Source organism: Eulemur rufifrons, chromosome 6, assembly GCF_041146395.1.
Source record: "Eulemur rufifrons isolate Redbay chromosome 6, OSU_ERuf_1, whole genome shotgun sequence".
NCBI classification, from domain to species: domain Eukaryota; kingdom Metazoa; phylum Chordata; class Mammalia; order Primates; family Lemuridae; genus Eulemur; species Eulemur rufifrons.
Window position 1 is genome coordinate 96,760,992 of NC_090988.1, and position 12,270 is coordinate 96,773,261.

The 12,270-nt window shown below is 61.7% G+C and overlaps 1 protein-coding gene across 1 annotated transcript; it reads right to left on the bottom strand.

Moving 5' to 3' along the window:
- Positions 1–500: 500 nt before the first annotated feature.
- On the bottom strand, positions 501–12,006 carry SIPA1 (signal-induced proliferation-associated 1). Its single transcript, XM_069471536.1, has 16 exons — positions 11,966–12,006; positions 8,829–9,605; positions 8,135–8,262; positions 7,871–8,047; positions 5,643–5,817; positions 4,787–4,890; positions 4,382–4,539; positions 3,695–4,304; positions 3,040–3,314; positions 1,944–2,162; positions 1,756–1,867; positions 1,563–1,671; positions 1,378–1,479; positions 1,234–1,288; positions 970–1,048; positions 501–879 (listed from the first exon to the last, which is right to left on the bottom strand). The coding sequence occupies exons 2-16, from the start codon at positions 9,499–9,501 to the stop codon at positions 733–735; spliced, it is 3,123 nt and encodes a 1,040-aa protein (XP_069327637.1). The 5' UTR covers positions 9,502–9,605; positions 11,966–12,006; the 3' UTR covers positions 501–732.
- Between the last annotated feature and the right edge of the window lie 264 nt (positions 12,007–12,270).

The following is a 12,270-nucleotide window of genomic DNA, read 5'->3' on the forward strand; positions in this document are numbered from 1 at the left end:
TGTTTCCTCTGGGATCAGGCCCTGTAGCATGTGGCCAGGTGGTTGAGGGAGTACCAGGCTTGGGGGCTCAGTGACTACAGAGAGGAGAACAAGGCTTGCACAGGGGCCGGGGGTGGGGGTGGAGGGTAAGGCCATGTGAGGCATGGCCAGGCTCTCGTTGACCACCAGGTTCCTCCCTCCCCTGCCCTGCAGTCTACTCTCTGTTCCTCTGCCCCAGATCTCAGCCCCTTAGGTTTGGTTCTGGGGCTTAAAGAACTAGCTGGGTAGGTATGAGGTTTGGCCACCTGCTTCCCAACCGAACCAAATAAATGTTTGTGGGAGAGAAGCCAAGGGGTGGCCTAGCCTCAGAGACCCCCTCAGTGAGTGCCAGCTCAACCCTAAGCCAGTGTCCCCAGGGCCTGTCCTAATTGGTCCAGGGAGCTTGGCTGCGGCCTCTGGGGGCAAAACCCCTTCCCCATCATGTCTTGAACACATGTACAGATACAAATAGCAGTGGCTTCTTTACTCCCTGAAATCTCTTTTACTCCAAAGAACATTTACAAACAGGGACCAGGTGGGGGCAGCTTCCACCACCAAATAACGGGCTGGGGAGTGGGGGGCAGTGCTAAGATGCGCCTCTGCGCAGGGAGAGAGTTCCTGAGGAGGGCTGAGGGCCCAGGATGACCCTGGAGCCCTAAGGGCCCAGGAGGTTCCAAGCAGGCCCACAGCCAGGCTGAGGCCGGACAGGATGGCTCAGGCCAGGTCAGTGGTGGGTGAGCCCAGCTGCTTGGAGGCCAGGAGCAGGCGGGTGGCTGCACTCTCCGATTCGGCCTGTAGCCGCCGGTTGTTGTGCCTCAGGCTCCGTACCTCCTCCTCCAGGGCTGCCTTGTCTGCCTTCTCCTGGGGCAGGCAGGGAGGAAGGCATCAGAACAGCCGACCCCTTTCCAGGGGCAGCCCTGTGACTCCCCAGAACCCCAGCCCAGCCCTCACCTTCTGCAGGTCCTCCTGTAGCTTCCTGAGCATGGACTCCAGGTGAGAGACCTTCTCCGACAGGCTTCCAGGCTCTGGCCTGAGGACACGGGGGTCAGGACTCAGCAGGACCACGGCAGGGGCAGCACCATGGCCGGACTCTAGCCCCGCCTAATGAGAGGGGCCCACCCTGTCTCCTCAGACTGATGCGTGTGTGGAAGCAGAGCACGACTCCAGGGCACAGGCAGGAAGGTGGGGTCACATGGGCATGGGCCAGGGGCTTACTCAGCATCAGACTTTGGAGTTCCTTTGGGGTCTCCACTCTCTGGGATGGGCTGTCCTGTGGGGATAGAGGGACCATGCAGGCAGGTCAGAAAGGGAGAAAGAGCACCATCCTGGCTCCCACCCCCAGTGCCCTGGTAGCCTCACCCTCCCGGGACAGGGACTCCAGAATGGTGTTGCAGGTGGTGGCGATCTCTGAGATGGACTGCCACTCGTCCTCCAGGGTCTCGCTGGCTGCCTCTGACATGACTGCGGGCACGAGGAGTGGGCTCAGCCGGGGGAACCAGGAGCATCCCCTTCTCTCCTCCTAGACCCTCCTACTCCAGACTCACTCTTGCTGATGGAGTTCCGCAGAGACAAGGTTCGTGGCAGAAAGGAGGCCTTCAGTTCTGGCGCTGAGTGGCCCTTGTCCTCAGAACCACTGAGGCTGCTGGGCCCATCCTGGGGGGCAGAAGTAGATGTGGATTCAGTGACACCCATTGTCACCACTGTGCCATTGGACTCCAGAGCCTTGTTTCTGCTCACCTGGGTGGGGGGTGTCTCCCTGTCAGCACTGGGTGTTGACGACTTGGCTGTGGTGGCCAGGAGGAGGTCTGGGGTGGTGTTGGGCAGGACTGGGGCCTCATCTGACAGGGAGCTGGGGAGAGCAGGGGGCTCAGAACCGGAAGCTACTGTTACAGAGGCCTGGAGGGGAGGGAAGGCCAAGAGTGCACCTGCGGGGTGAGGGCGAGTTCTGGCTGTGCAGGAACTCAGTCCGCTCCTCAGCTAGATCCCGAGGCCCTGGCGGGCCGCCATCATCTTGCAGGCACAGGTGCAGCAGCTGCTTTGTGACAGGCAGCAGGACCACTCTGGGGGCTTCCTCCTCCACTGGCTCTGGGGCCCCTCGCCGGCTGGGCTCCTGCAGAGACAGCCTGTACAGCTCGGAAAAGCTCCTGGTGGGGGAGGGGCAGAGGCAGTGAGGACTCGCACTCCCTGGAGTCCTGCATCACCGGCCCCTCCCCCAGCTGCTACCCAGGCACTTCCAGGAGGAGAGCTCCTCAAATGCCTGGACAACAGTGAAAAATGTCTGCCTGGTTACTGGCCATTTTTCCAAACCATGGTTCAAATTCCAGCGCTGCCCCTGTGTATCCTGAGCAAATCACTCTGGACATCAGTTTCTCCATCTGTGAAATGGAGATAAAGTCCCGACCTCATAGCATGCAGTGAGAGTTCAAACAACAGATAAACAGCTTGACATCCAAAAACTACTGCCTGGAGCCAAGTCCAACCCTTTTCTTTTTTAAACAGGTGTACCTGTTTCTGTACTCCTGCGAGCTAAAAATGGCTTTTACATTTTAACTAGTTGAAAGAAATCAACATATTTCATGACAAATGAAAGTCATATAAAATCCAAATTTCAGTGTCCATAAATGAAGTTTTAGCAGAACACTTAGTAAAGCTTTAGCCACACTTACTCGTTTACCTACAAGGACAGAGTAGCTGTGGCAGAGACCAGATGGCCCAGAAAACCTAAAATATTTACTGTCTGGCCCTTTACAGAACAGTGAGAAATCCATAGTGGGGGGGGGGTGGTGCGCTAATGCTAAAAAACGATAATGGGGGCTGCTATTTGATCTTTGGAGCACTGAAAACAACGTGCTTAATTGGTTCCATTAGACATGTGAGAAAAGTGTGGTTCAGAGAGATCGAGAGGTGAGATTCTCTGCAGAAGGAAAGACATCCACATGGGATTCTGGAGAGAAAGCTCCTAGCGACACGGGCTGGATGGTAGCCAGCTGCCCGGTCCTGCCGCGTCCCTGGCACGCTGACCTGCGGGGCCGGCCGCTCTCGTCGGGGGGCAGGACGGTGACGCAGACCTTGGGCGCGGAGCGCAGCAGCCGGGCGGCGGCCTCGGGGCCCAGGCTGGGCAGCGTCTGGCCGCACACGCGCAGCAGGCGTGCCCCGGGCCGCAGCCCCGTCGTCTCCGCGAATGTGAAGCGCTCCACGTGCGTGACGAAGCCCTCGGCGTCCACCTCGAAGCCCAGGCGACCTTGGCCGTCACGGGGAAGCGCCAGCTCGCGAGTCTCGCAGCCACGGCTCACCAGCTGCGGGGCGGAGCGGGGCGGAGCGGGGCGTGGGCGGGGCCACCCCCGCAGCGCCCCCCGGACTCAGTACCCCGCCGCCCCGAACTTTCCACAGCCGCGAGGGGAGCGTTAGCAACCCACCCGGCATATGTGGGCCTGAGGCTCTGAGACCAGAATTGGCTTCCCCAAGAGTCGCCAGTGCCTGCTTAGCCCAGCTCCCAGTCTGGCTTTGCTCCCTTGCCTTTCCTTTTCGCAGGAGGGTGGCAGGAGAAGCGACAGGAGAGGCGACAGGAGAGAGGGGTTCCAAGGCAGGCTCCACCCGACTCGCACAGGGCTCCGGGAGTCGAGTGCCCAGGCATCCCGCGCCCGCTCCCGGGCCTCCGTTCCCCGCTCAGGCTCACCTGCAGGCGCGCCACCACCTCGCCCACCGGTTGGCCCGGAGGCCCGTCGAACCGCAGCGTGATCGCCTCTCCGCGGCCGTGGTACAGGTCGAGCTGCTCCTCAGAGAAGGTCCAGGCCAGCACGTCGCGACAAGCACAGTTGAAGACTACGCGGCCGTCGCGCGGCGCCACCAGCACAAAAGCCTCAGCCGAGATGCCCAGTAGGCAAGGCACCTCGGCGCCGTAGGGGTCGCCCGCCTCAACCCCGGCTGCGACCCGCGCCCCGGGCGCTGCGCGCACGCCCCACACCAGCGCGCCCGCCGCCTGCAGCTCGGCTCCTGGGCCCCGAGGGGTGGCCCTGCGCCTCCCGCCCAGGGAGGGTAGGCCGAAGCGCGAAGCGGAGTCCAGCGACGTAGTGGTCACCTCGTTGGTGGCCAGGTCCTGCAGGTACTGCTGGCGTGTGCGCGTGGCCATGGCGTGGAACTGGCGTGCGTGGCCCGCCGCCTGCTCACCATTGAGCGCCTTGGCCAACAGGAAAGCTCGGAAGTCGGCGTTGGCCGCGAAGGGGCCTCCGCCAGGGGGCAGAGCTGGCCCAAAGGCCGGGGTGTCCTGGGTGCGGCTCACAGCCACCCTGCGGGGAGGGATGCCGTAGTGAGGGGCAGCAGAACGCGGTGCCCACGGGAGACCTGGGACCAGCCGGGCGCCCACCTGTAAGAGGTATATGGGGTGCAGGGAGCGTGCGCCCGCACCACTAGAAACACGTGCTGGAAATGCGAGCGGATGGTGGTGGGGCAGAAGGGTTTGCTGCCAGGCTCCTGGAACACGATGGTCACAATGTCGTTGCCGATGTGGCGCTTCCGCAGGAGCTGGGGTTAGATGGTGGGATCTTGAGGGGGGGGGCATGTGCCCCGCCCCAAGCCCATCCTCATTCCAGCAGGGCAAAGCCAAGGCACCAATAGCTCCCCACTTGCCCAGGTGAAGGCCTGAGGTGTTTGTGAAGGGACCATCAGAGCAGAGGGTTATTGGGGTCAACTAAGGCTCAAATATTGCCACCCACACAGCACCCTCCAAGATTCCCAGGAAGCCCCATCCCCTTCCTCCCCCCACACTCACCTGCTGCTGGTTGTTAGGGGTGTAAGGCAGCATCGTGGACACGTGGAACATGATCTCGTGGTCCTGGTACGTGGTGTAGAGGGAGTGTGTGCCCGTGGAATCCGCTGTGGCCAAGGAGTTGGGGACACAGGGGGAAAGCAAGAGGAATCTGGGTGGCTTGAACCTGCCATTCCTGCCTGCACTCAGGAGCCTGCTCTGCCCCAACCAGCAGGTGGCCAACCTCTCATGCCACCGGCCAATGCCCAGGCCATGAGGTCCAGGGACCTCGGCCTTGGCTGTCCCTTCCCCTCCCCACACAGGCTCCAGCCCTGTGCTGGGGTACAGGGGCATCAGGATTGGGGTGCTGAAATAGAATGAAGACAGAAATGGAAAAGTGGTCTCAGATGGAGGCAGGGGACGGGTATCCCAGAAAAGGACAGATGATGGCCCGGGCACAAGTGTATGGCATGCTTGGAGAGTGGGAAGCAGGCAGGAGATGCTCAGTAAAACACCTCCCAGGGGCCCTGGGGTCCTTCCAACCAGGGAGGCAGGGACACCCTCGTCCGCCCCTCACCTGCACTGAGTCTGGGCTGCTGGAACGTGTTCTGTGGAGGAGTGGTGCCCCCAAACCACCTTGGCCCCAGCTCAGGCCATAGGGTGCTCAGGCCTTGGGGACAGTCCCAGCCCCTCCTCTCAGCCCATAGCTTGGCCCTTGCAGCCCTGACTCAAGTCCTTAGCTTACCCAAAGAACTCTCCAGTCCCCAGCCCCAGCCGCAGGACAATATGGACAAAGGAGTGACAAGGAAGTTAGTTCTGACCAAAGAAGTTTGCCCTCAGCCTGGGTCTGCCCCTGCCCCTCCAGACCCCTGGGCCTCACTTTTGGTGTCCAGCTGGGCCCGGTAACTCTCAAAGCCTTTGAGCCGCACCACGTCGCCCAGCAAGGTGAGGAACTGCGTGAAGGCCGGTCCTGCCTCCTGGTTGTTGTACATCTCCTCCTCTGAGCCCTGGCCCGCCCGGCAGTACAGGATGCCCACCTTGCGCTGGAAGCTCAGCTGGAAGAGGGGGTGGAAAGAAGGCATAGGCCTCAGTCCCCCCACCAGCCCTACCCCCACTACGTCACAAGGAATAGACAGGACACTGGCCTGGAGGCTGGGCTGCCTCTGTGTGGCCACTTGTGCCCCTACCTGTCAAGTGGGTATAGTCGGTCCTACTCCTAGTGCTCAGGAGGTGGGGAGAGGAGGTCCCAGGTGAGAAGGGATGGGAGGGAGTGGTTCTCATGTGACAACAGAGGAGATAATTCACAGAAAGGACCCCGCACACAGTACACTCCCAATAAATGTTCACATTGTCATCTTCCTTATCTCAAGGCCAGACTGTCCTCTCCACCCTTGAATCCAAGGCGCCTGCACCCCAGCCTCTGGAAGCCTTGAGCCATGTACCAGCTCCGCCCCCTCTGTCCTGTTTCTGTGCCCTCTCTGCTCCCAGTTCCTTTCCGTCTGCAGATAACCATGCACACTCAAGGTGCTCTGACCCCCTTCAAACAGCCCGGGGCTCCCCTCCAGCTCTCACCTCCCTTCATAGCTAAGCTTGTCCACCCTCAGTCCCCACTTCAATTTCATTCCTCCCAGCCCCCTGCCGCCCAGAGATGTGGCCCCCTCTTGGCAACAGTTGGCAATGGGGACAACTGGAACCTCACCTTGCCTGGGTCCCCAGGGATCCCCCCTTCTGCCTGGGCCTCTTCTCTACCCACTTGATTGCAGCTCCTCCCCCCCAGTGGCTGCAGCAGCCACCTCCATTGGACAGCACCTCCATCTCCGCCTCCAGCCCAGACCCCCTCCCATACTCCAGAGCCATTTCTCCAGCTTCCTGGATGTCCTTGTCTGGCTCCTGGCACCTCACCTCTTTGCTGTGACTCCCCTAGCCTGCTCCTCCTCCACAGAAACACCACTCCCAGCAGCCAGGCAGCTAGGGCAGCTCAACACTCCACACCCTTCAGTCAGCCACAGGGGCCATCCACTCTGCCCCCGGACTAGCACCTCCTCTTCACCTCCACCATTGTCACCACGATGTCTAGCCTGGACAACTGCAAGAGCCTTCCACCTGGCCCCCTGCTCCTCTAGTCTGGTCCCCACGCTGCAGCCAGGGGGCTACTGTACCTCTCAGGTGTGCTTTGAATCCTTCCACAGCTCCCCAGTGCCCACAAGAACAAATGCAAATTTCTCCCCATTCTCTCCCTGCCAAGCCCTACTCCAGCCACACTGAACGGTACAAATGTGACACACCTGCAGCCTCTAAGCCTTCACACAAATTGTTCCTTCTGCCCAGAAAACCCAGGCTTGAGCTCTTGTGTTTCCTCTGTGCTGGGAAACCCTGGCCTAGGAAGAGCCATCAGCACTCCCTTTGAGCCCTCGACACTCCCCTTCCGTTGTTCTGTATTTCAACAGTTCTGTGGGTCTCCCTCCCCCACCCAGCTGTGAGCTACTCAAGGAGAGCACCTTGGTCTGGACCTGTCCCCAGCATCCAGTCTGGGGCCTGGCACCAAAAAGGGGTGAGGAAATGTTTGTTGAATGACTGATGGGTTGAATGACACAGGGGAGGAGACTCAGCCAGTGGGCAGCTTTCAGCACAGGGAATGACTTCCAACTGGCCTGATGTCCCAGAGTGGAATGGGCAGCTCCGGGAAGGAGTGAGCACTGCAAGTTGAGAGGAGACCAAGCAGAGGCTGCAAGGCACATTGGCCAAGAATGCTGAGGGCACTGCAGGAGTGGTGGGGTCAGTCAGACCGGGACTTCTAGGGCTGTAAAGTACATACGCATCACCTCGGGATCTTTTTACAAAGCAGACTGTGGTTCAGTAGGGCTGGGGCGGGGCTCCAGAATCTGCATTTCTAACAAGCTCCCAGAGGATATGGATGCTGCTGGTCTATAGCCCTGACTTGGAGAAGCAAGGCTCTAGATGACTTTCGATGCCTTGTGTCTGAAAAGCTAGCTCTACTGGGGTCACTGCCCAGCCCAGGATCAGGGTCAGGGCCAGGGGGTTGGGAGCTGGGCACCCTGGGTTCAGACTGGGTCTAGCTGTAAGGCTGGGGCCTCCCCGGCCACTCACCACTTGCTCATCCAGTGTGAGCAGTGTGCGAGGCACCTTGGGTGAAGCTGAACCCAGGCGCAGACAAGTTGGGCTCAGCCGCGGTGCCACGTGCTCCAGAAGCTTCCTTGGTGACAGGCCTCGTGGGGGCCCTGGTGGCAGCACATCCTCTGAGATTGTGCCTCGAAGGGTCCGGAGCTGGGGAGGGGAGATGTAGAGGTGCTCAGGATCCATACAGGGTGTGGGGGAGGCAGCCCACGGCCTGATCCCATGACCCCAGCCCACCTGTGTGGTCCGCACGATGACTCGGTAGCTGTGCAGGGTGCCCCCTCCGCTGCCCTCCTTCTCCTCCCGCCGCAGGCTCACTGCCACTGGGCCAAGCACCTCGTCCAGTCCGAAGAAGTTCTGGTGTTCTAGGGGGCCGTGCTGTGAATGATTCGTCCCACCCAGGCAGCCCGCCCTGGCTGGACCATGCCCATCACTAAGTCCAGCTCCAGGCTCCAGCTTACCACCAGAGTATCGGGCCCAGGCTAAGTCCCGCCCCTCTGTAGCCCCACCCACATCACACCTTGTCCCAGACCTAGACTCAGTGACCTGCTCCTGGGCCTAAATCCTGCCCTGGCCCCGCCCACCATGCCCATATTCTCCCTTCCCTGTCCTGGAACCCTGTCTTGGCAGGAATGGTGAGAACATGGTTCCCAGGTTCAAGGTTTTCAGGCCTGAGTCTTCATCTCACAGGAATGTAGACAGGGACTCTCCCCAAGCCTGGAGAGTTGTGAGGATGAACCAGATGGAGGCAGAGGGGTACGCCCTGGCTGGGCGTGAAAGGCCAGGGTTGGCCTTAAGGAAGTGGCTATAGGTGGGTCCAGAAGGACCTCAGTTCAGCTCCTGATCCTTCTTATGGCCAGGGACTTCCTACTGTGTGCATTGCAGTGACAGAGACTTCTGCCCCTCCCTGGGACCTCTGCCTTCCCCTCACCTTTGCCGTAGAAGTACTTGCGGTAGTAGCCAGCACCCAGGTCTGCGTGCTCCAGGCTGTAGGCCGAGGTTCGGTTCTGTGGCTCCTCCAGGATGGACACGGCCGCGTTGGGCAGCGTGGGGGGCACAGGTGGGGACACTGGTCCACCCAGGCCTAGCTCACCCTCACCCCCAAGCTCACACACAAAGCCAGGCGCCTCAAGCAGCAGGTCCGAGCTGGTGGCCTGGTCCTCAGCTGAAGCCAAGGTCCCAGAGCTGGCCTCAGTGTGGCCCCCCGTCCCCCGTGGCCTTGGAGCCCAATCAAAGAGCAGGCTCTGCACGTCATAGTGGGCAAACCATCGGGGCTCAAGCACTGGCGGGAAGGCAGGCTCCGGTTCCTCTGCTGGCAGCCCCAGCAGTGCCAGCGGGTCAGTGAAGAGCCGGTTGGAAGCTGCAGCAGGGCGGCCAGCCTCCTCATGGCTGTGGGCGCGGGCACGGGGACTGGCTGGCGTGGGGGGTCGGGCCTCGCCTGCATCGCTGCCGCTGCGCAGGAGCGGGCTCCTGGCTGGCCTCTGCTCAAAGGTGTGTGGTGTCAGTGGGGGCCGTGCTGGCTGGCGCAGCTTGCGGGCGAAGAGGTCATCCGTGGGTGCAGGGGCCGTGCCCCGCCGAGGGCTCCCCACACCACCGGCCCACATGGGCGTGCTCTGCGGGCCTGACTCTCCAGGGCCCGGGCAGCATTGGCGGGCACAGGTGTTTAGTGCCCAGCCGGCAGGCCGAGGCTGCGGCAGCAGTTCCTGCCCTGAAAGAGGAGGGGGCTGCTCAGAGGGACCTGGGGAGAAAACAGGAACCCCAGCCCCCAACCCGGTCCTCCACCAACCGGGTTGGCTTCCGGCCCCCTCCGAGACCATCAAAGCTGCTTCCGCTTTCCTGGCCACTTCCTCGTCTGCCTAGGGCTGAGGTTTCCAGCCCCCTCTAAGGCTTAGCTGGGCAGAGCCGGGGGCTGGGCTGTTGGACCTTGGCCCAGGAGCCCTAGAGCCTGGGCAGCCCTGGGGCTGCCAGGTCCCCTTGTTCCCATCCACACATCTTGACTTTGACCCAGGCTCAGAGTAAGGGTCCCACAAAGGCCTGGCCCAACTGGACAGACAACTTGTTTCGGCTGGGACGGGAAACCCATGGGACCACTGGTGTCTGGGTCCTGCCTGCTTGACAAAGGGAGGACGTCCTGTCCCCAGAGACCTTCCTCCCTGCCCCTCCCACTTCCTCCAGGGTCCCTGGGGAGCTAAGCACCCAGAGGCCTGGTCTCAATGCCCTAGCCTTCCCAGCCTCAATACCTCAAGGACACAGGGGTTTCCGGGGGCAGCAGCAAGGCAGCAGGAATGGCAAGAGGACTTCCTTCTGCACAGGAAGTGGCCCCAACGCTGGGCTCAGTTCCCTCCCCAGCCTCCACATCCTGAGAAAGGTGCTGGGGTCACACCAGCTCAGTCATGGGACCCAAGTCATCCTGACCTCAAGGACAGGCCCAGGCCCACCCTCTTGCAGCTACTATGCCCATGCCTGGGGAAAGATAGGGAGTCATGCTGACCCGTCCCCCTTGCTGGAATTGGGACCCCTGGGGACCTCCGCCTACTTCGTCTCACTGATGTGGACAAGGTAGTCTGAACCCCATGTGACAGAAGGTCAAAGTGAGATGCTCTTGTCTGAAGCAATTCCATGTCAGAGCTAGGATCTCACCTGGGTCTGCCAGTCTCCAGGGCCTAAACAGAGCTGCAGCTGCCCATTCCTGTCTGCGCGTAGGTGTGAGATGGGTGGGGGTTGGGCTGAGGTGCAAGGTCTCACAGGATGTAAGACTGAGACACCCAAGGCCCCAGGGACCTGCTCAGTGCGGAAATGTGACGAGGCAAGACGCAGGTGCCAAAGGTGGGGTGAGAACTTGAGGGTAAGGCTTGTCCCAGTAAGCCCTGGATGGAGCAGGCAGCCAGGATAGGGACCTGGGCACCCTCCACTGGGGTACAGGCATGTGATGCTGGGTCTCTGTGCATCATCCAGTGGCATCACATGGAGCTAGGCTCCATGCACCCCGTGGCTGGGGCCTCCAGAACCAAGCAAGTGTAGGCCTCCCCAGCTCCAGGTGCCTCCTGCCTTGCTTTCTCCTAGGATACGCTCTGATGCTGACCTTGAGCCTCTGTTTTCTCATCTCTGATATGGGGTTAACTACTTCTGTCTCCTCCAAAGACCGTTAGGAGGTTGAAAGGAGAGTGAGGCAAGTGTAGCTAGTCATATATGTGCATAGTGGATGCAGGCCCTGGCCCCATGTGCCAAGCTCTGGGCACATGCATGCTTGAGCCTAAGCTATGGTGTGTGGGGGGGGTGAGAGGGCATGAGGGAGGGGGTCTATGCAGGCCCAGCTCCATGTAGGATAAGCTCTGCACGCTGTGGGTAAGCTCTGTTGATGTGCGCACACCCAGCTCATGGGCTGCTTCTTGCTCTGGCCCAGTGCCGGGCTCTGGCCCTGCCGCGGAGGATGTTCTTGGGCTCTGCTCCCCACCCGGCAGCTTCACACAGGGTCCATTGAGGCCGGGACATTCCTTGAGGCCTGTGTCACTGAGGGGGGGTTGGGGGGGAGGAGGCCTGCCCCACCCCCACAGATCCGGAAGGCCTGGCTGCCCCAGGAGGCAGCGCTGGCCACTTCCCAGCACATCTGGAGGTCATGACCCCATTTCTGCTGCCAGGGGGCGCGACAGATGTTTCCTCCCAGGCCAGGACAGAGACTGGGGGTCAGTGTGCAAAGGCTGGGGAGGAGGCCAGGCAGAGAGAAGAGGAGCCCCAGAATAGGGGGAGCCCCACACACACTTGGCAGCAGGGGCAGTCGCCAGCGGCGCCAAGAGGAGCTAGGAGCCGCTACGTCCATTCAGCTCACTGGCCCGGCTAGACTGTCCCGCAGAGGAGGGAGTATAGGTGAGTGGCCAGAGGCAGAGGACTGGACAAGTTGACTCGGGACTGAGCTGGAGGCCGGACGCTGGGAGCGTGCAGCCGGCGAACGTGGCAAGGAACCCCTCCTCCCCCCCGCCCCCCGCCACACCACCAGGGCCCACGGCCAGGCCACCTTCTCCCCTGTCCGGCCCGACGGCGGTGCCTCCCGTCCCCCGCTCCCACCAGTACCTCTGGGGCTCTCGCCCGGCCGCCGCCTCCCGCGCTGGGGTCCCGCTGCCGCTCTCCCGCTACGGCTCCCGGCGCCGGCTCCGCCTGGGGGCGGGGCCGCGGAGGGGGCGGGGCCGGCCGGGAGCCGGCTGCGGCGGGAAGCGCCGCGGGCGGGGACTCCAGGCCTGGCGGTGGTCAATCCTGCACGCAGTCCCAAGGCATGCCCAGCCCCGGCGAGCGGTCGAGCCTCCACCTGCCATACTGACTGTCTCGGCCCGTTTCCTCCGCTGAGAAATGAGAACAAGTGTACCCACCCTCCAGACCAG